This window comes from Ischnura elegans, chromosome X (genome assembly GCF_921293095.1).
Source record: "Ischnura elegans chromosome X, ioIscEleg1.1, whole genome shotgun sequence".
NCBI classification, from domain to species: Eukaryota; Metazoa; Arthropoda; class Insecta; order Odonata; family Coenagrionidae; genus Ischnura; species Ischnura elegans.
The window spans coordinates 49,126,204-49,148,854 of record NC_060259.1 but is presented as its reverse complement, the minus strand read 5'-3'; the positions used below and the strand labels follow the sequence as shown (position 1 = coordinate 49,148,854).

Here is a 22,651-nt window from a genome sequence, read left to right as displayed (position 1 = left end):
GGTTGATTTATAATTTTATATGTTATAAACTCAGGCATTATTTTAGTTTTTAGCATCTCATTTTTTTATTCTTCATACTTATCTATTATGCCTTTTTATTATAATATGTTATGCATACGATGGTTCATTTTACCAATCTCAGCTGAGATAAAGCAGCTTTAGTTCCTAGTTACCTCCTATCCAAAAATATGCGTCTTGTCTTATGCGTATGTCTCTTAATGGTGTTTATAGATAAATGATATATTTTCGTTTCACTGAGAGGGAACTCCCTGTGCGCGCGTCAAGTTAGGGTTGACCAGAATGTGCGGTTTCTGACTTTTGGTGCCGATGATCGTGCTATTTACGTGCAAATGTTATTTCGGAACGGAAAAGATGTGGTTAGTTGATGTTATATGAACAGGGAGTAATATGAACACGCATACTATTTTCATCAACTCCTTTCATTCCAAAGCGAGGACCTAATCCACAAGTCACCTGACACGCACTTGATAACTTGGATACGTATATAAGCCGTCGAAAACGGCTTTCTCTTTTGTGGAAAAAGGTCTTCTTTTTGTGGAAAAAATCTTCTCAAAAGATGACGACCCAAGGACAAAATCAAAGGCTCCATCGGGGCTGCGAGGGAGCGAGCATATTGTTTGCAAAGGAAGAGCAAGGCCAACAAACCCCAACTCCCATTCTTTCCAGCAAGTGGCACTTCCTCCTCCATTTAGGGATGTATGACTGACGAAGTGTGCCCCGATAAACAAAAATAGCCAAATAATATTGAAAGACCATCTTTCTAAAATAGAACTGAAATGGTGTCACTGCTTCACGATAGTTTCTCAATGTTATTGCGTGTGTCGAAAAAGTTAATAAATCCGTGAGAATATAGCAAGGGAAAAATTCAGCCAAACATGCTGAAGAATATTCTATTTCTATTTACCTATGTTATAACACAAATATATAGAACAGTCATTTTCAATTCGCATATTACATCATTAAAAACTTCATACTTTATAAATTCAATTACATTCAATAATAATTTGCAATACGCATATCAAATCACTAACTGCATTAAAATCCAAATATGAAACGATAACCCATTAACACTCGAATGACCGGGGTAAGCCGCATACCTATAATGACCACCAGCGGTCAATTGGCCCTTCTCCTTTTATTGCGTTCTTTCATTCTTTTTTCCTCCATGTTTTACCTAACTAAAGTAGAAGTGCTCTAATTATGTTTTACGGTTAGATTTTGTGTTAGGAAAAACTTCAACTATGCAAAAATATATTAATTACACCTGAAAAAATCTATTGAAAAAAACAATGTGCCTTACTTTCATAGTTAAAAAATAATGCGTCATATGTTTTGAAACACAAATAGCATTTCAAAATATTTTATATGCCGTAGTTTCTTGGTTAAAAACATATATCATAGAAAAAAGAATAAAAAATGACAACATTAAAATGAAGCACTACAAATTCGGTCTCAAGGTACCTATATATTCCTTTACTCTCTTAGGATTTTTTTCAAATTGTCTGATTACGTTCACGGCGTTTACACATGTATTTGGGAGACAAACATCACTGTTTACATGAAATAATTTCTCCAAATCGAAAAAAATATTTTTTTTACATGTAAATAAAAAACGTGGGATTTTTCTGGGTCAGAAACCGTGGTGCAAAAGAGATGCAAAATGCCGATATCGGTGCTTCTGAAGACGCCTAGTGGAATTCAGGTGAAACTGTGGTCACCCTATGACAAACAATGCGGTGAAAACCCGAAAAATCAACGAATCAAGAACGCCACGGTAAACTACGAGACAAAAAAAGAGACAGCGCTTAGATAAAGTGACCGAAATGAGATGTGCATTTCAATCTAAAGGAGATAGAAAAGAAACGCTTTCGGAATGTGTCGTTATGTATTTCATTTTATTGAGTCTCTGGGTCTGTGATTAAACTTAGACGTCTTCTAGAGACCAAGCGCGACGGGACAACGAGACAGACATAAGGAGTGCCGATCGACCCAAAAATATATTCAAACACGTTCAATGAGCGCATTGTAAAAATATCTATGGAACGTGCAGAACGGAGGAATATTGAAGGAAACCATCAGAAGAAGCGACGATCACGGGAAAGCGAGACTGCATGAAAGCCAACGAGTTGACCAAGAGAAATGGAAATGGTGGTTGGAAATATCCATGATCGTTTGACACTGGTAGCGATCACCAGAAATGCGGTGAATGACCTACCGCATCCATTTCGGGGAAGAAAAAAACAATACACACCTTTGTGCCTCAATCGGTGAAAATTTCATCTGCGTTTATCAATGAAAATTGTTTATGCTTTATCACATTTGAAATAAATTTAATTCTTCCAATCGACTAAGCACAAAAAAGTTTTCGCCGAAATTGTTCAAAAGATATAGTTTATATTGGAGGATATAGGGGAATGTCACCAGTCCTGGTAAACTAGTTGACCACGGAGTGGACTAAACTACGACAATGGGTGACTGCAGCATCTATGACGCGAAAGTGACCGGCATGCAAGTTGTTACACGTCGCCGAAAGGGTATTCCCCGCGCGCTAACGGTCAGCCCCGCAGGCAACGCGGCGTGCAGGAGAAGCGGGGGTGTGGCGGCCCCTGGCTTGGATGGCAGCAGCTACGAACGAACGCAACAACGAATTTCAGCTAAATGAATGTCCATCACTGCCCATAGAATGCTTAGTAGGCTTACTAGTGACTCTTTACGACGCAACATATCTTGTTTTTGCTTATGTGTCTCTCCTTCACATGAACAGTAAAATCGCACGTAGAAACTGTTTTAAAGTCATGATAGTCAAAGCTGAGTAGTATTCGTGTGTGGTATAGTCCACGCTACGATATTTGACGAAATAGACACCAAGGATCGGCAAAAGGAGGTAAATTACGGTGTAAAATACAAAAACGGTCAATTGACCGCTCGCGGTCATTCTAGGTAAAAGATGACATTTCTCTGACATGAATTTTTTCCCCCAAAAAGAAACTTTATTTGTAGATTATTTGTCCAAAGATATTAAAAGTAAAACTCAGCAATATTGATCGGAAAATAACAATATGGTACGCAAAAGAAAAACGCCACCAGTCGATTGACCGCCCCGGTCATTTTAGTGTTAAAGCCCAGACGTATCTATAGATACGTCATACTTAAAAAATTCCTAAATGCTCTATTGTTTGTTTTTTATGCAATTCCTTTACTTTATATGGAATAAGAAAACCTTCAAATTGTATACAAGTTATTTAAATAATTTTAGCCAGCATTTGCAATTGTTATGCTTACTTACAAATGCCTGGTCATGAGCTATTGTTTTAAAGACATGAGAGTCTAACTTGAGTAGTATACGTGTGTGGTACAGTCCTCGCTATGATATTTGACGAAATAGACTTCAAGGATCGGCAAAATATGGTTATGAGCTTCTCAGAAATCGCCATGCTATTGTCATGTGAAAATTAAATATTCTTATCAAGCATCGAGTTCTCTGAATCCAGTTATTCCCAATTTTATTTTAAATCTATGATGCATATTATCTTTTTAAAGCCATTCATTTTTCTACCCATCTCAAAACAAAACTAATAAGTAAAGCTTTTACGTATCTAAAGATACGTCTGGGCACTTGTGGCATTAAAAATTCAATTTTTAACTTATAGCTATTTCATTCTATTTCTTGATTGAATAAATAAATAATTATTTTGTTAACCTAATGTCGTGATAACTCAAAGACAAATTTATATTCCTGCCATTGAAAAATTAGGTAAATACGGCAAAAACAGGTATTTTCTCAGAATTTTGATGTATCCTCATTTGAATTGGGATAATGTTCTTTCATTGAAAGCGTAAAACGAATCAATGTTGGATTTCTGGAAGCATAGGATTTCAGATACTCGCGATATCAAGTTACCTATCCAGGCATCACTTGTATTCTATATCGCCGACGGTAGAATGGATTGATTACTTTGTTTCTCGTTAAACTTACAGCTGGCAATGAAATCCAGATTAGTGTAGGAAATAAAACTTTGGTGAGCAATGATAAAAAAAACTACTTCGCTACGTCGCCCAAAACTTTGTACTTTGTATTCAAGCTCTAGCCTCCGAAGGGTATACCTGGCGTGGGGGGAATCAGCGATCTAAAAACTTCTCAACTGTCTCTTTTGTAAATAATTTTCGGTTACTTTCGTTGCTCACCCCTTGCTATATTAGTCAAGAAAAAAGCATAGAGGCTCCCATTTACTACTGAGAAGACGTACTTTAGTGATGGAGCAGAGGTGAAACATATCTGAAATAGCTATAACATCAACGCTGTCAGCACAAAAATTCAAGACAATTTTCAGAACAATGGCTAAAAATGTAAGTACATGCTTTTAACGTACAAATCGAAGATATTTATAAAGCGTTTGGAATATTGCTACTCTCAGGTTATCACCCTCTACCTCTAGGCGAACGCTTTATTTGAGCTAATCTCCAGATTGCACCATCGAAATAGTTTCTCAGTCAATGCGAAGGAAGAGGTTTGAAGATATTTAAAGGTTTCTGCATCTAGCAGATAATGGGAAGAATGATGGCAAGGATAGGCTATATAAAGTTCGACCTTTGTTTGAGATTTTGACCTAGACTTTCAAAATGTTTCGCTGGAGAATACTGTTTGGTTGACGACTCAACCAACCCCTACTATGGTAGAAACGGCTGCAAGGTATGTATTAGAGGGAAATCAGTAACATTTTGGTTTAAATTATGGTGAATTGCCGAATCAAGTGACTACCTTGACCATGCTGAGCCGTATGCTGGAGCTGACACCAACCTTGAGAGAACAGATCTTGGTCTAGGAGGAGATGTAGTTTTACGACTTGTGGATGAGTTTAAATTACCACCAGATACAAAAATATTTGTTTACAAATTATTCACATTAGAAAAATAGAATCAATCCTTCGTGAAAATAGAATCAAGAGTATAACCTTCCATAAAAAACTGCATTTCAAAATTAAAACGGGGGACTGATCAGGTTAAGTCAAATAGTAATTTCTAACACATTACGAGTAAAAATGATAATAACGTAGTTACCATGATTACTTATTATATGTATAATAAAATGAAAACTGCTGCTCGTTATTCTGCCTCCGAAAAGAAAAAAATAATGTTCCAATGCCAGTGGCGATCGCAGAATTCTCACATGGCTGGAGTAGACCTGTGCTATCAATTCCTGGAAATTACCGGACAACGATGAGGGATAAAAAAATGGTAGTTCACCTCTTTTAGAAGGGACTTGTATGTATTGATTGTACAGGGATGGTAACGGTACTGGGATGCAGGGTCATACTGCTGGAAAATTTCAAAATGCAAGTGTGTATTGCTCATGTAATAATACTCTATTTTATGATACAATAATAATACTCAACATTATATTATGCATAAAAATTCAAATCCAAGTGTTAAAAAGCACTTAAAGACTTGAAAAAAGAATTATTTAGCAAAAACGTGCATCAACGCAATTAAATGATACTGTACATTTTTGACCCCTAAAGTGCCGAGGTGTATCTTAAAATACGTAAAGAATTAAGTACTCTACCAATTTTAGAGATTTTTTAAACATGTTTTCCTGCATAAGATATGATGTCTAATCATAATTTAAGCGGTGAAAGTAAAATATTAAGAAAAAAGTCTTCTGGGCATTTGTGGGATAAATATTTTTCAACTCTGGATTCTTAATTGTTTTCCACATTTTAAATGATATCAATGATTATGATTTAAATTACAACATATTCAAAATACACATACAATAGTTTAGGATATTGTACAGTTTTACGATTACAGTGGACCTAGGAAGCAAGTATCCAAGCAGAGGCTAGGGTCTTCAGGGAAATAGGGGCAGAAGGTGGTGACAAGGGTCTTCTTTCCAAACTTTGAGCGCTCTCTGCATCTTTTTTGGACCCTTTCCTCATCCCACTTCCAGTAATTCTTCAGAGAATGCAAATTTATTTATAATAAGTTAGAGTAGCGTGACACTGGCAAATTCCTTCTTGTTTGGCTTTTGGCGAGGGCATCCACTGCAGGCAACTTAAATGAGTTCAAGCTCAGTTTTTGTGAGCCAGACTTCTGGTAGAGGAGATAGAAATTCAAAAGCATTACATACATCAGATGAATCCCTAATCTCATGAACCATTCTACAGTCTTATCATCACGGGGATAGTATACCATGAGATGGTCGACACGGTCAACGCCCCCCATGAATTTATTATGTTATGAGATAGAGGTCTTGCCATCATGCAAAATAAGCATTTTGCGGAGAACGTAAATCTTGGCGATCCTGTTCATTTTTAAAATGTGAAGCATAATAAATACTTAAATCAAAAAATATTATGTAAACATCCTGGGGGTGTCCTTTCTTCATCTTAAGTAGGGTTATTGTCGCGACGAATGGAGTGCTTCATTATACAATTAAAATATCTTGAAACTTTATTACATGACATTACGAGTAAAATTTAGTTTAATTTTTAATTTATGAATATAAAAATTCTTTGCAAACAATATAAAATATTGCAGTAAAAAAATTGAAACTCAAGGTAATAGAGCTACTGTTGTATGGAAGAATTCTTTTCCAATATTTTGGAATTCAAAATAAAAATTTTTCATCGGAAATTTTCCTTCCAACGCCTATTGAAAAAGAAGATTCCTTAGCAATTAATTAGTGGGAAATATTGAAAACATGGAATTGATATATTATTTACTACACCAATAACCCAATTATGTGAAATTTACCTCGTAAAAAAGTGCGCGAACTTTCGGAGGGCGCTGGTGAAAGAGGAAAGCTCGAATCCAAAACCGACGTGAACTGATGATGCCAGAGAACCTACTGCCAACATTAGTGAAGATCCGAGACCGCAAAGCTAAGGGAAAGCGAAGAACGGAGCTTTCAAGGTTGAGGCCACACCAGTGCAACTTCCTATGCCCGCCGTACAATTTTGGTGGCAGGTTTTTGAGGCTGCGGAATTTTAACGAACTACGAGCGCTACTTGTCGTGTACCCATGCTTTGTATGTGGCTCGGTAAGTTCACGTGTGTTTAAGCGAGTTATTTGCACTTGAAAAACTATTTAATTGAGTTCTTCAGCGTTTTTTTTGTAATTCTAAACGCTAAAGTAATTCACTGTGTGGATTTCACGGGTGAGGGAGGAGCTAGTTCGCTTAATTTTCGGCGATATTTGAAATGCCACGAAGCTGTGTCGCACCAGGGTGTACTGAGGGGTATGGCTCTAAAAAGTCTACCTTCCCATTTTTCTCTGCTCCCAAAGATCCTGTTAAGAGGAGGAAATGGCAAGCTGCAATACCAAGGGTAAACTTTGAGTTGAAGGCAGGGCAGGTACTGTGTGAAAGGCATTTCATGCCCCACGACATCGTCAGGAAGAAGCAGTTGAAAGATGGCAATGGCAAAGTCGTCAAGGAGGTTAGTAAAGACCCAGCTTAAATAAAATAATTTCATTAGTATCAACGAATATATTTAATGTGTTATTTCGCGATTTCATTATAGGTGGAATTTAGATGTCCTAAATTGACTGATGACGCTATTCCTGTGCTATTTCCGGGTTGTCCACTCAACTCTGCTCTCGTGCTTATGTTCCAGCCCCTGTTGGACTCATACACTCAGCCAGTAGCGGTCTTTGCATCAAGGGGCTCAGTCAAGGGATAAAACCCGTAACATGTAATTTTATTGACTTGTGATTGACTGATGTTTGAATGTTCCATATTTACAGATTCATCTGTTTATCAGCAATATCTGTTAAGAAAATGACTTCAGTATGTTTTCGGTGCCAAAGTGGTGTTATATTAAGACGGTTCATCTGTGTAGAAAATTATTGGATATAATTTTTCGTGTGGCAGTGATGTTCTTTGATAGGTGCCAGTAATGACTCAGATTGAAAGATTTTTATGTCGTGAATTGGAAACTTAGCCACAATGAATGTGCAGATAAATGTTTAAGGGACGAGGTCATCGCAATACATACATACTTCACCCTTTTATGGAGTTTACCACTTCCCAGTATTGAGAAGGTCACATTGTTCTTTTTATTTGTTCAATCTATATCTACACATGTTTCAAAGGTATCTCCAAACCTGAATAAATTACTTAAATGCAGAGGGTATTTACTTCTTTTCATTTTGAACCAAACCTTTAATAAGATAGATATAATGAATTTATTTTTAGTATAACTCTCTTCCATTACCTAATTGAGAAATTTGTATTATTCCTCTGTTGTGACAAATATTTAGGTAGGTAATGTATCTCGTCATTTACGTAAACATCACCTTACCGCGATGAGAATCCGTTCGCTAATGTCGTAGATAATCTCCAGTATTTATTCCATTGCTTCAAGGCGTACTTTGCAGTTACAAGTTCGTAGCCTAAGGGAGAGACATACCGGCGTATAATTCGCAATATTAATGTACAGGAGTGTTAGAATCCCTGCGTAAGCTCATAAAGTTTACAATAAAGAGTGGTTATTTAATTTAAAATAATAAGATTTGGCTTTATATCTCTGGAATCCAACATATTTTCCACAAATCTTTCCTTAATTTACACGGATTTCAATGCCCTAACGACGTCTGCCAGGGTTCAGGACAGGTGCTGCCATTAGTTCCGACTTTCACCGCGGCCTCAAAAACATGCCACTTTTTTCTCGGGAGTAACAGCGGCTTGGTTGAGGCTACTGAGCGTAGTCGGGCGACATCTATAGATGGCGCTCGGATCTGCGAGGAGTCCGGCGCGCCATCTATAGATGGCGCTCGGTCTCAAAGTTATTCCTGAAACATCCTGTTTCTCAAAAAATGTTGGATGTATTTAAATTTTAACAAGTTCTTGTATGATATGAGGCACGGTGTGGTGGAAGTTCTTAACTTTAGTAAAATTGGACATTGCAATGTTTCCACTGCCTTTTATTTTGAAACGGCGCGTGTCGTTGTTGCAATAATGCTGTTTGTAACAACGAAACGCATCCTGTAAAAATAAAACCCAGTGGAAACATTGCAATGTCCAATTTTACTAATATGAAGAAGTTCTATTTGTCATAAGCGACTTTGAGGACAAAGGAGGTTTGAATTAAAATATTGAAATCGAAGTAAATATTTTAGCTGCATATTTCATTCATTGTGCAAGCTTTTTTTCACGTTTTGTCTCAAGGGTCTGACACTTCGGCCTCAGTCCTTGTTCTTATCAGGAGTTACCTTCTTTCTACCAGGCTGATTTAGTGCGTGTGATATGATGCCACCTAAATTATCAGTGTAATGAAGCCAAAATTAACAATATCTGATGTTGAAAACTCTGCGTTTACCCGCGAAATCAGCTTAATCGTGGCTACATGTTGGCCGTGACACAATTTCTATGATCCGCAAAACAATTTTAATGTTTTTTTAGTAATTTAACTATGTTTGTTTACAGAGATTGGTTCATCATTTTGGGTCCTATTCATTTTTAAATCAAAATAATCGCATATAATAGAAGATTTTACAACGAGGCCATACAAATTTTAAATTACAGGTCCAAGGCGAGTTTAGACTGTGGACTTCTAGATTTAATTTATTTATTTGGAAAGGAGGCATGGCATTTAATTGACAGCGACAAGTGCTGGATAATTTTATTTTCTCGTGATAGAGTAAATATTTCAAGTTTCTATATTTACTGTTGTCATCGCGTACAAAAACATCTTTTGGCGGAAATATATTAATGCCAAAAATGCTGCGTGATTTGGATTCTGAAGACAATATTTTCTGTTTTTTTTATTGTTCATAAAACTCTTCAAACCCAAAGAGATTGTTATTTTAGATCATTTTGCTTTTTTAAAATTATTGGTTGAATGTAAGGTGCCTTCAGGTATCAATTTAAGTGTCAATTACACCTTAACTGTGATGTTACACATAAAAAATATACTGAAATAAGCATAAAGGATTCATTTAATTGTAGTTCTCAGAGGAGAAGACTGTCTCTTGCTTCATAGAAGTTTATTTCCATTTAACTTGGGCAACCGTCTCTCTAAGAAAGAGAGCTTGATTTTTTTAAAAAAAGGTCCGGAAAGTTTCAAAAGGTATTAAGTAAAGATTAACAAAGAATTTTGCATTTCCAACTTAATCTGATAAACTCACGGTGAACCACGTATTGTATTTAACTGAGTGATAAATATTTTAGTTATTTTTAATTATATTTTAGTGATATTTGTGGTATTTATAAATATTTAATAAATAAAATATTAATATCGTTTTCCTCCGTTTGTGACACAAAATGTTGTTTATTAGTCATAATTATGTGGCTTTTTCTTCATTATCAAAATAAATTACTCATCATAGCTATATTTTTATATTATGTTCCAAGGGAATTAAAATTTTTCCGCTTTCCTTAACGCATATTGTCTATGAAAACATTCTTTAAAAATAGTATTGGGATATCGATGGACGAGGTTTCTAAAACATCACACTCTTGGGGAATTCTTTCTCTTCGGACCAATATTACGAGGAAAAAACTCCAACATTGCAATATCCGAATCTGTGGAAGAGGAATTTCCCTACCAAGTCACGGCTGGAAATATCGCAACACATTCCACATTGATGGAAGGGCGGTAGACCCCTCTTAGCTTCCGGAGCATTCTTTCGCAGATATTTTTATGTTTTCCCTCAAAATAAGGTTGAATCCTCTTCGTGCCGTTAAAAATTAATCGCCTACGGCCGCACGGAGGGAGGGAAGAGGAGTGAAGGCTTCAATCTTTTTTGCCCTACGCGTACTAGATGCTGCGAATGCACCATGTTCCTCCAGAGTTTCCATTGCGCGGGTTTTTTTCATCCCTCGTGAGCTAGCGTACATTTTTTTACGCTTCCTCCACTACGGCGAGTGATTGCTTCTCCCCGGAGCGAATCCACATTCGCGAACCACCGCGTTTGCCTCTCGCGAAATCTTTTGATGCCGCAAAGACGGTTTCGCGGAGGAAGTAGAAGTGCCGGAAGTTGAGGCAATAAGCTCATTGTCGCCAACGCAACGGAGCAATAACGCTGCTTTGGAGGGATTTACAGCTGCTGGAGGCCGACAAGGAATCACGAGCCAAGCGTGGAATATCAACTTCGGTGTCGTCATCTAGCATAAAGTTTGCATTTCGCATTGCCTTTGAGTAAAAAGAATGGATCGTGATAGCGCAGTACGTTATTTTATGTACGTGAATAATAAACGGCATGGAATCTTTACTGGTGTGCGAATGTTCCATCATAAAATTCCAAATGCCTGGTACTGCAGGGAGCAGAGAACAATTTATTGAACAAAATCTACGTGTTAAAATTCTTTCATTGCCCTACAATGTTTTTGGCAAGTTGCAGACAAAGTAAATAGGTGAATTTTTAGGTACTTCAGAATCGAGTCATATATGCAGGCTACCAATGTGATACAATTTGGTAGCCCTCTGCTAGTAATTAATGGCCTTGTTAGGTGAAAAGTGTGGTAATATTTGCATTAACGTAAAGATATATTATTGCAGTCATGATTCTAAAAAAAATGTATGCCCACATTTTTTATATATCCACGTTATAGATTTCTGGGTTTCAGCTCTTGTCCTTAGGCTGTGGCACCTAAAAATCTGCAATACTCCAAATCTTCACATGCCTCTTTGGCTGAACAATATTGAACAGCGCATTCACCTTATTGGTTATTCAATGTACGCTGTGCAGTGTAGACACAGCCCAGCGGGTACCAATTGCGGTCATGCTATATCGTAGGGAGAATGTATTCACCACTGAGGTCAAGCTCTTCGAGATATGAATATATTTCCGATGTCAGGAAGAGAGCGTAATTGGAGATTGATCAACTAGTAAATCTTAGATCACGAAAGGGATATGCTTCCGTTGGCCTCCCTTCTCATCGACCACTCATCAAGATATGCATTTTTTAGCCATGAAAGAATCGACTTTTGAATCGAATTGACTTTTTTATCTTCCATTCTATGTTAGAGCTGCTATCTTACTTCAAGATGTCAGAAAGTTCTGAAGCCTTTACTTTTTACGGAGCCTCATATTTCTTAACAAATTTTGGCTGCGCATACAGTCCATTCAGTGATTTGATTGGGAATTAAATATAATTTTATTCCTCGTACATTCATGTTACCAGGAGGGCATTTACTTTCGTTAGTAAGGGCGTAATGACTGAGGAAATGTTTTCATCTATATATTTGGTTAAATTTCGTGTTTATATCGTAGCCTAATGTAACTGAAGTCACTGAGGACTGGCTCCTCTTAATTCAGTTCTCAACATGCAAAATTTGGTCAATTGGAACACGTAGGAGTAATTTACCCATGAAACAATGTACAGACTTGAGTAAATATCAATATCTGTTTCAAAGGATATTATTAAGTCAGCCATAGTTAGCTTTACTGAATGTTAAAGTCATGGATAAATGTCGTTGTTTTAAATTTTAATGAGGAATTTACGCTAATAGTAACTCAATCACCTCAACTGGTATCAACTTGCTTCTACTATAGGTATTTAAATTATACAGTTCATGTTGATTGATCCTCATTAGTCATTGTTGATACTATATACAATTAGTTAAAAACTATACTCACAGTTAAAAGAGCAGAATTATTTCTATAGATTTCAGTCGCTAATTTTTTTTCGAGAAAGCTGATATGAGTTCCAACCTAATTGAATGGTCTATTGATTTTTTTTAACTCCAAGTTTTTTAAGAGTATAATGTTTAGCTTTAGAGTGGAAGTCTTATGGAGATGGTAAGTAGAACCATTGGAGGTCTGCTGAGAACGCATTCACCATGAATGAGTTCAATGATGTTTGTGTCAATATCCAATATGCAAAGAGAAATGCATTTACTAGCACTATGTCCAACACCTAGTCAACTTGCATGGACCTCTTTTTAAAATCAACTATTTTTTCATTTTTTCTTTTCAGAAAATTTAACTTATGTTAAATATATTATATTTAAAATACCCCCCGATTAAGGCATCTATTCATTTATAAAGTCCTTAGAGTTTTCTGTAACCGTAGCGGTGAAAAGCCAGACCACAAACCTATTACATCAAATCATGGAGAAACATTGATATAACCAGGCCGACGACTGAAATTTATCGACATTCATGCCAATATTTAGGGCCAAAATTATTTGGCGTGTTGCCAAGCAATGTGGCAAATTCGGAAAAAAGATGGGTATTTATATCCGCTGTGAAAACATGGCTTATGCGGTATGAAAAAGTAAAGTTTCTGTTAAGAAAGGTGGCATAAAAATGTTTTCAATAAAAGGTATATTGTACGTAATTCTTATGCGTTTGTGTGAGAAAGTTAGATATCCATGTGTACATTTTTGAAATACCACAAGTGAATGCAATTGGTAAGAAAGGAAATGACTGAATACCACGAAATACATTAATTTTTAATGTATTTTTGCACCAGACCTGTACAAAAAGTGTAAGATGATAGCCCCAAAAATATTCCATAACGGGTACCTATATATTCCACAATTATTAAATTGTTTTCTGGTGTAATATATTTTAATATAAGTGGAATAAATATATATTACTATTTCCATTATATCAATATATTTTTCATCAAGCATGATTCATGCTTGAGTTGCAAATGATGAGTTATTTGATAGGAAGCATCAGTCAAATATTAAGTTCATTCTTATGCACCGCAATGAGCCTGGGGTTTTTAGTGAGTTTTTTATTCGTAAAAAAGTATTAGTTTTAGAAGCTTTATCACCTAAATTTTGTTGAAAATTATTAAAATAAATGTTATTTAAGGTGATCACTAAGAATTTTTCGTGTTGAGATGCAATGAAGAAGAACTATTCTTGTACCCATGAAACGTCGTCGTAGCCGACGTATCCTCCGTACGCCGAAGAACTATAGAACCAAAAGTGATCTTCAATTGAGATAAACCTTTGCTGATGGAGAAAATGGCTTGAAAATTCCACGTATCATTTCAATCAATGAGGGTATCAATTCCTCGCACCCTATGAAATCTTTTTATTGCTCGTCTACTTTTGAACATAGCTATAATATTAACAAATCCATAGTTTTTTAGCCTGTAATACTTTCCATCTTTTAAAATTTTACATTCATATCCCAGTGATAGACATTACGATCTATAAAAGTGCCATCCAAAATTTATAAATAATTTTTAACTTCCTTTTTAGATAAAATATTATACGCGAACATGATTAGTTATTATAGGAGAAATACATTTGCCCCTTTATCAATATTTCGTTGAAGCTAAGATAGGTTAACAGTAATTCCTGTTAAAAAGTGGTTAACATTTGGAAAGCAAAATAATTAACTAACTTAGCATCATGGAGTCCAGAAATATTTAAGAAGGAGAGATTATTGATCCATGTGGCATTCAATTAACCTAACGCATCAACTAATGCACGGAAGAAAGTGTAAAATTAATGATTCTTATAAGCAATCGTTTTAAATACCTAGGTTTATACCGCTTTATGACACATAATTTTGGTAATGAAGTAATGGACTTCATTTGTTGCATTTTATTTTTGAGGGAGTAATATTGTTCAAGAGAAAGTATTGCTCCCAAAAAATCTCTGTGGAAGGTACATACTACTTGTTATCTTCTACAATTAACCTTCTTTCATGCGTATGCTTTTATATTTTACTATGTGAAATGGATCGTGTCCCTACAATTGATTTCTGATAGTGCAATATTTATTCTTTTGCTATAACATTACGATTCTCGTTCCACGGGATTGGTGTGGAGCTCACAAGTCGTGTGATGATCTCACGCCCTCTCTTCGGCTTCCCCCCGCCTCGAAAGCGCTGGCTAATCACATTTTGAGAGGCGCCCACTTGAGTCCTTTCACCGGCGTAAGCCCCCGCCGATCGCTCATCACGATCAAGTGTACAGCCGGCTCGAGGGCGCAGTCATCGCCACCGCCGCGTCTCAGCCCACGGCCCGTGTTTGTACTCATTCGGGTAAGCAAGAAGCAGTCACGTTTGCCGAGTTCAACGTCGAGAGGAGCCTTTTCTCATTCTAACCTGGACTATTCATCGATTTTTTTGAGTGGAATTTATAGTAACTTCACAGATAACATGCATAAAAATTTTTACTACGACATCGCATTGAAGTTTTGCCAACTCAAAAATATTTTAATGCATCAAATAATGCCAACGTTATGTTTGAGTTTTTCGTCGATGCAAAAAATGATATAAGAATTTTCACTAATAAACTAGTTTTCCTTTGCTTTGCCGTATACCTCTCTTAAATATTCTTTGTTACATAAATGTCAAGGTTAGTTTTATAGTAGTTTTTGAATCGTGAGTATATGCCCAATTTGAATTCAGAATATAGTAATCTATGATATAAGAGGTTCTTTACGTTTAAAAAAACTCAGCAGTGGATTGAAGCAGTCTGATAAAGAAAAAATACATTAATAAGTTGTCGGAAAGAAAATATATATTAACAGTAATCATAAAAGTATAAAGTGAAATTATTTTAATCATTTGCACTTGTTCAGTTACATTTTCATTTGTAGACACATTAATACGTTTTTATGTCCACTGGATATATAAAACCTTAATTGTTTTTCCATTGATGCATACATTAGATGGAATTTGATCCAGCAAGGAAACTGCCCATAGAGTTAAACTTCATCTATCAACGATTACGCGTAATTTGCTTTCAACTTTTTATTTTGACAGTGATTGAATTTGAGGCGATCATATAAACAGTATTCGCCTCAGATTTTGATATGGAGTTCTCTGAAATGGTTCAAGTTCCTTTTTAATGAGGAAAGTTGGTAATTAGTTCTCCAAAGTGAGGCTCAAGACTGTTCAGCATTTTATTTTCTCCCGAATTGGATCAATGAGTCCTTTCCATTCATCTGCTATTACCACAATTTGGCTCTAGTACGGAGGGAGTAATAGTTGCTTAGACATTAAAGACAGTATAAAACACATAATAAATTTTTCTTCCTGGAATAAGTTTCTTTGAGCATGATTTGTACCTGTTGCACATTCGTTTACAACCATCTATGTGTAAAATAATTGTTATTTCTGCGATGCATTTATAAAACATTTCTCCAGCTTATGATGGATTAGATCAACCTTATCAAAGTTAGTACCTCCATTTTCATTTTAACCCAATAAGTTATGTATCATTTTTACTATGATAAATGATTGATGCCTATTTTTCACAAAATATTCAAATTTTTATTTGCGCGTTCAAGTCACACTGATTGATTCAACATGCACACACATCCGCGGTTTGTTATCGACGGTTTTTTGCTTGAAATTTGAATATATGGAAATGCAGCAACCGAGCACCTTCCTACAACCTATCATTCAGAACATGAGACCGGTGAAATTTCTCAGCCTGTATTTAAGTTTGAGGGGATCAAAGTTTTAGGCGATCGAGGAAAAATTTCTTTGAAAATTTTACGCTTGCAGTACCTACTTATGCAACTATTCGGCGAAAAAAAAGTTCCTCTGACTAAAAAATAGTGTAAAATCAGTGAACTGACCGTTGTTTTCATATATTGTGCGCTACGTTACATCATATATGCTCGCTCCCACTTGGTGGGTGTATCTGCTTCCCCCCCCAACCCAGATTCCCCGGAAAAGGTCTGCGGCTTCTTCTCGTCACTTTTATTTCTTACAATTTTTTTGCCATTTTTATTTCTGAAGAATCGTTTTTTATTGGTGACATCTAACCTACTTAAATTGAATGCGACGAATCCTGAACAGTTCTTGGCCTCCAGGCTTTCTGACTGTTAAAAGGTGAGGACTAAACTGCCACAGTGACTTTAGTGACATTAACAAAGTTCTCCGCGATGATGAAATTCCTCTTTACCATCGATCTTTTTAACTCCAAATAACCCCCAAAAAATAGAGGCACATAGGTAGTGGGCATTACTGTAATGGATAGAAAATTTGGTGTTTCGGCAATTTTCCTTAACGTTTTAGACGATATTAGAGAGCGCGAAAATTCCACGGAGAAAAAATAATTCGCCTTGACCGGGATTCGAATCCATATCTCACCATTTCTGGTCGAGTGATTTAGCCAATCATGCTCCTACGGCGTCTTTGCCCACAACGCGGAATTACGAACCTTGGGGGCTTCGCGTGCAAATCCCGGTCAGGACATTCTATTTTTCTGTGGAATGTTTTTCACAGTTTATGCATTGCGAGTGACCTCGTAATTTTCACCTTGGCTAGTCCCGGTATACTTAAATTAGATTTCAGTGAGAGTCGATTCAATGACTTTTCGTCTTATCTGGTCTCGTTCATTGAATCATTTGTATGAGTGAGTGCACGGGGACTGCACAGAGGAGGCCTATCCCATGCAAGGCTGATTTCTGTTGCCACTTCGGTCGCATTTTAATCGGCTTTCCAAAATGTCCGCGGCGCAGTGATGAATACAATGCGGTCCTTTTTTTCCAATTTCTGGCATTATAATATTTGTAATTACGTGAACGGCATTGAAATGTTACAAATTTCATAGACCACATCATCTTCCACATACATTTCGATAAATAATCCCAATTTTATCTCATTTTCCCGGTGAAACTCGGATCATTTTGTCCGTCAGCGACAAGAGTGACAACTAATATAAACCAATTTAAATACACGGTAGTTGACAAGACATTGAGGGGCTGACTTAAGGATCCGCTTTTGCAATACATCCGTGACCGAGTGAATCAGTCAGTGAGTGGTCGGAAATGGGTTTTGTAGTATACAGTCCAACTCCTTCCTCATCACATTTCTCCCAATTTTGAGACCCCAGGGTTACTCTTCAAGGTTTTCCACGTGCGCGACCCCTGATCGAATTAAATTTCATCTGGGTGGGCTGCTGAGAGATATCCTTCTCGGATCAGATTCATCCTTAAAGGAGCTTCTTTAGTGGGGAGAGTGTAACGCGATAAGCTCGCCACGCTGGTTAGACCCGCACTTGAATTCCTCTGGAGCATCTTCCTTGGAGGAGTTTCGAAATGATGTCGTCGGATATTTGACGCCAACTGTCGAAGTCCGGTTTATGTGAGCCTAAGGGGATAGCGAGGCGAGGCCTCCGGATGTAGTGGGGAGGCCCCTTCAAGTGCACGAAAGAGGGCAGTTCCGTCGCGTTGAATAGGCCATGAACATAGAGGGAGGATGATCATCGAGCCATTAGACAGCGAGACCAAGACTTCCGCAGTGATTCAAGCGAGCCAACCAGGAATATTACATTAGAGGATTATCAAGTCTGCATCTTAATGTGTTGTCAACCACGGCACATTTAAATGTGTTTACGAAAGTCGCCACTCGTGTCGCTGGCGAACAAATTAATCGGAGTTTCACGAAGAAATAAGGTATAATAAGGGGGGCTAACCGATATTAATGTACATTATGATATGATATATCAAATTTATCACTATTTTATGCTATTCCTCGCAATTGAAAACACCATACTGCAAAAATATGTAAAAATTGGATCGCAGTGCCATCATCACCTCTCCACGGGCGTTTTTTAAAACTGATTAAAATTCGACTGAAGTGGCAACAGAAATTAGCCGTCTATGGGATGGAATTGAGTATCCTCCATGAAGTCCCCTTGGATTCAAGAGATCAAACAACAAGTGAGCCAGTGATCGTTATGCTGCCCTGCGGAAGGAGTTGGAACCACTTTTATACACAGTGCAAAATACTGCCTAATGGCCTGCAAAAAAATTAATGCTGTTTAATTTCGGAAGATAGGATTTAGATACCAAATTTCCGTTTTACATAATTCTATCTTGTTAATTACATCTACTAATCACATATGAATATCGAATGTAAACTGACCGTACTTAAATCGTCGGAATTCAATGTTTTCCCTTTGATTTCCTCCTAACTAAACAAAATGCTGGAACTCATTCGATTTTTTTTAAATCGTTCTACTCATCAAATATATAGCCGGTCGGCACGGATGGTTTAAATGCGAAACATCAAGTGATAAAAGAAAATTTGCCTTCATTCTCAGCAGCAGTCGGCAGTGCGTATGATGGTGATACCAAATGCGGAGGTAATTCATAGAGTTAAAATAATATTGTGATGCATTCGAATTTTATTATAAGTTATTGGCAAAATTGCATACATGTCAGGCTGACAACATGTCTCGATAAATTAGGTGTACAGGGTAATATTTTTTTTCCTTTACTTACCGGCGCATAGTCAACATTGCACGCGCATAGCGATGATGTAAACAAGGAGTTCTAGTGATTGCGTTTGAAGTACTTTCCAACGACGGGCCCCCATATACTCTCAATTTCCATGGAATAGGCGAGGCCGCGGGTGGAGGTTGGGGTGCTGTCGGCGGGAGGCGGAGGATGAGGAGGCCAGACGAGGAGGAGGCGTCCCCGCCGTGTTTGTGTGCGCGTTTGCTTTGGTCGCTGCCCCCAGGGCCCCCGACCTTTACTCGAGCATGCTCTCCGAGTGCGCCGGGGGGTGGTGGCGAGGTTGAATGTGCAACTGCCCCCGCCGAGTCTGCCGCTGCATATGCATTAGCCGCCGGATGTGCTGCGGAGTGAGGGGTTGGCGTCCGACACCCCCTGCCACATCCCCCGGCCCCTCGGACATCCCACCCTGCCCCACATTCAATCCCACCCATTCACCATCAACGCAATTCCGCGAGTAATTTCCGCAATTTCAAGGAAGTCATTCTTCGGCGAGAAGGTGGGGTCGATTGACTGGTGAATCACGAAAAACCCTTCGTCCCCCCGCACAACCAATCATTATCCATTTGAAATGCTTCTGTCGCGCAACTCATCATCATCATCATCATGGTTCAGCATCTGAGGTATGCGTGAAATGATCTCCTGGCCGCTCTGTCTACCTCTCCGATGAATCGAGAGCCCGACGGGGTTCATGATGCTTCCGCTTCCCTGCTGATGCACGCTGGGGCTATTGTGGCCTGCTGTGCCGAGGGGATGGTGGGGTTCTAGTTGTGGGGCTAGCTCCTGTTTTGTTCTTGGCTTGGTCGGGGGAGAGGGGTTTTAAGGGGGTTTGACTGCGGGTGGGTTCAGTGGTCCTCCACCCCTTTCGAGTTGTTTTTATCCGAGCTGAAAGCACCTTTTTCGCAATGCGCGGCGTCATGTGCTTCGGGAATGAAGCGGATCCGATTGGCCCACATTTCTCGCCGGCCGAAGGGACTGCCTCTCCTCAAGCGGTGGGCTGGGAGTGTGGGCAGGGCCAGAGGGTGACCGTTGGTGTTTGAGTTTGGGTTTAGGATCATCAAGGGATTGAATTTGAGGACCAAATGGGATTTGCATCGCCTTAGATCGCGTGCGCGAAGTAATTTTCTCAGATGTATTTATGCTGACAAGATAAATTAGCATCATGATACGTATTATTTTTTATTATGAAATTGCTTTTTTATTTATTTATACATTTATTACTATCAAATGGTTGAATTTGAGGACCAAATAGGACTTTTATCACCTTACGTCGTTTGCTGCTAGTAATTTTCTCCGTTAGATTAATGCTGCCAAGAAAAATTGGCATCGTAATACGCAATTAAATATTTTTCAATTATAATGACGCTTAAGGAATTTAATTTTTTTACATGCATGTGCCCGCAAACGTTCAATAAACCTTTGTCTCAATCTAAAAGTTTGCAAAAATGAATGCCTTTATAACTTCCCTGGGCATAAACTAAGAATATATAATTCAAATAAAAATAAGCATACTTGAAAGTTATTTATTTCGGTGTAATATAGTACAATAAGTCAAAAGTTATCATTGTTTAATTCTTTCATAGGCGTCAATATATTTTTTAACAAAATTATTTATATTTTACGGAAAATAACATATCTGACCCTTTTTCAACTTGAAACCTGTATATAATTACGCCTTGTGATTAAATATATTGAAGGAAAGTAATATATACGGTGCATGTAATCACTTCCTTCCATTTCGATTTGCTTTGGTATTTTCGCACGATGTTGAGCATTTAATGATTAATATTGATGCAGTTTAACTGCATTTTACTGAAACCTGTGGCTTATCAATACACAGCATTAAGGGCTAGATAAGCACTCAGGTCTGATAAATCCATAAAATGTAACTTTTAAATTTAATACCGCTAGTAATGAGCGGTAACTTCTGCATTGTTGACTGCCTTCGTCAATGCAAATTGAAAAACGCCGCAGAAATGACCTATTTAACCCTAATTTATTCTCATTTGACACCTAGAGCTAACGCTTATGTTTTCTGTTGAAGAGAAAAATGAGGTTAAATACCACTTATATTGAAAAAGAGAATCCTCCTTAATGCGTTGTCACCCACCGCGCTTTTGAATGGGTTTACAAAATTCGCCGGAAAAATTGATCCGAGTTTCACGGGAAAATAAGTTATAATTAGGGGTTTAATCAAAATACCTTTTCATGAAGATGTGATTTATCAAAATCATAACTCTTCACTGCTATTTCTTGCATTTTAAAATACCACACTGCAAAATATTGGAGAAAATTGCATTCCACAAATCATCACGCCCGTGGATATTTTTGAAAGCCAATTAAAATGCGACCAAAGAGACAAGAGAAATGAGATTTTCTAGGATGGAATTGGGCCTCCTATAAGTAGTCTCCTTGTTAAAATCAATCAATCTATCCTAAAAATTTGGCTGTTTTTTATTACGTTACCTTCTTATCAAATCCAATAATTTCACTATTATCATTCTTTGACTTACTTATCAGGGAGTGTTACCTTGCAGGTAATTGATTGGGTTTATGCTAAAAGACAATGCATTCCTTCTATTGTTTTAAACTCCAAAAATGAGTATTGAATATCATTTGGTGTGAGTCTTTAATATTATAATTGAAGCGAGGAAAGAATTTCTATTTCATCCGTTTGTGAAATACACATATTATGAATGCTGAGGTAAACTTAAAGAGCATCATATAACCAAGCACTTTAAAAGAGTTTGCAAGACTTCTCGTTGTATACTGGGAATATTGAAGAAAAATACAGTTAAAAAACTAAAGCAAATTGAGTGTTTAAGTTTACTCGGAGAAATGAAAACTTTTGCTTACATTATCATCGGTACTGTACAATAGTATTGGAGAGTAAAATTTCCACCGTTCATAAATGCTTCAGAGGGTATGTTTACGAACAGCAAGTTGCCTACATGCAAGTAAGTTTAAAAAATGTACTGCACTTTTACGTTTTTTTTATATCTCCATTGCCGTATGAAGCATATGACTTTCTATGTAGTCATTTACGTAACTTTTCTTTGATACACTGACTTAGCAATCTTTAATTTCAAATAAAACATTTTCGATTTAATCTCTAATTCTAACATGCTATAGCATATTTTTATAGGTCGAGGAGTAAGAAAAACGCTCCTTTAAGAGCATTAGTATACTATGCAGTTTGTTGGAGTTTGAAACTGTTGCTATGTAATGTCATACGTTATAGCATGTTTAGCAATGACTGCTTTTTGTTCTATAACTATCATATTTTGTGGTCGGACTATTTTATCAAAGATCCTTTCGCCTCATACTTATATGTAAGAAATTTATCATTTATGACTTAATGATTGAATAATGAATTTCTGCTTAAATCATTTAATATTGTTCGAGATCAATATTTATAAAATTAAATGGCATTTGTATTCGCACCCCAACCATTCTCCGCTTAC

General features: G+C 37.2%; 2 protein-coding genes across 3 annotated transcripts in view; both read left to right on the top strand.

Annotated features, from left to right (window-relative positions):
• The window catches only part of LOC124171419 (Down syndrome cell adhesion molecule-like protein Dscam2), a 578,614-nt gene that overhangs the window by 324,205 nt on the left and 231,758 nt on the right, over nucleotides 1-22,651 (top strand). The gene's annotated exons all lie outside the window — the stretch shown is intronic.
• LOC124171420 (THAP domain-containing protein 2-like) lies at nucleotides 7,047-8,141 on the top strand. The gene is made up of 2 exons (XM_046550595.1): nucleotides 7,047-7,457; nucleotides 7,635-8,141. Exons 1-2 carry the CDS (start codon nucleotides 7,221-7,223, stop codon nucleotides 7,698-7,700), a joined length of 303 nt encoding a protein of 100 aa, XP_046406551.1. The 5' UTR covers nucleotides 7,047-7,220; the 3' UTR covers nucleotides 7,701-8,141.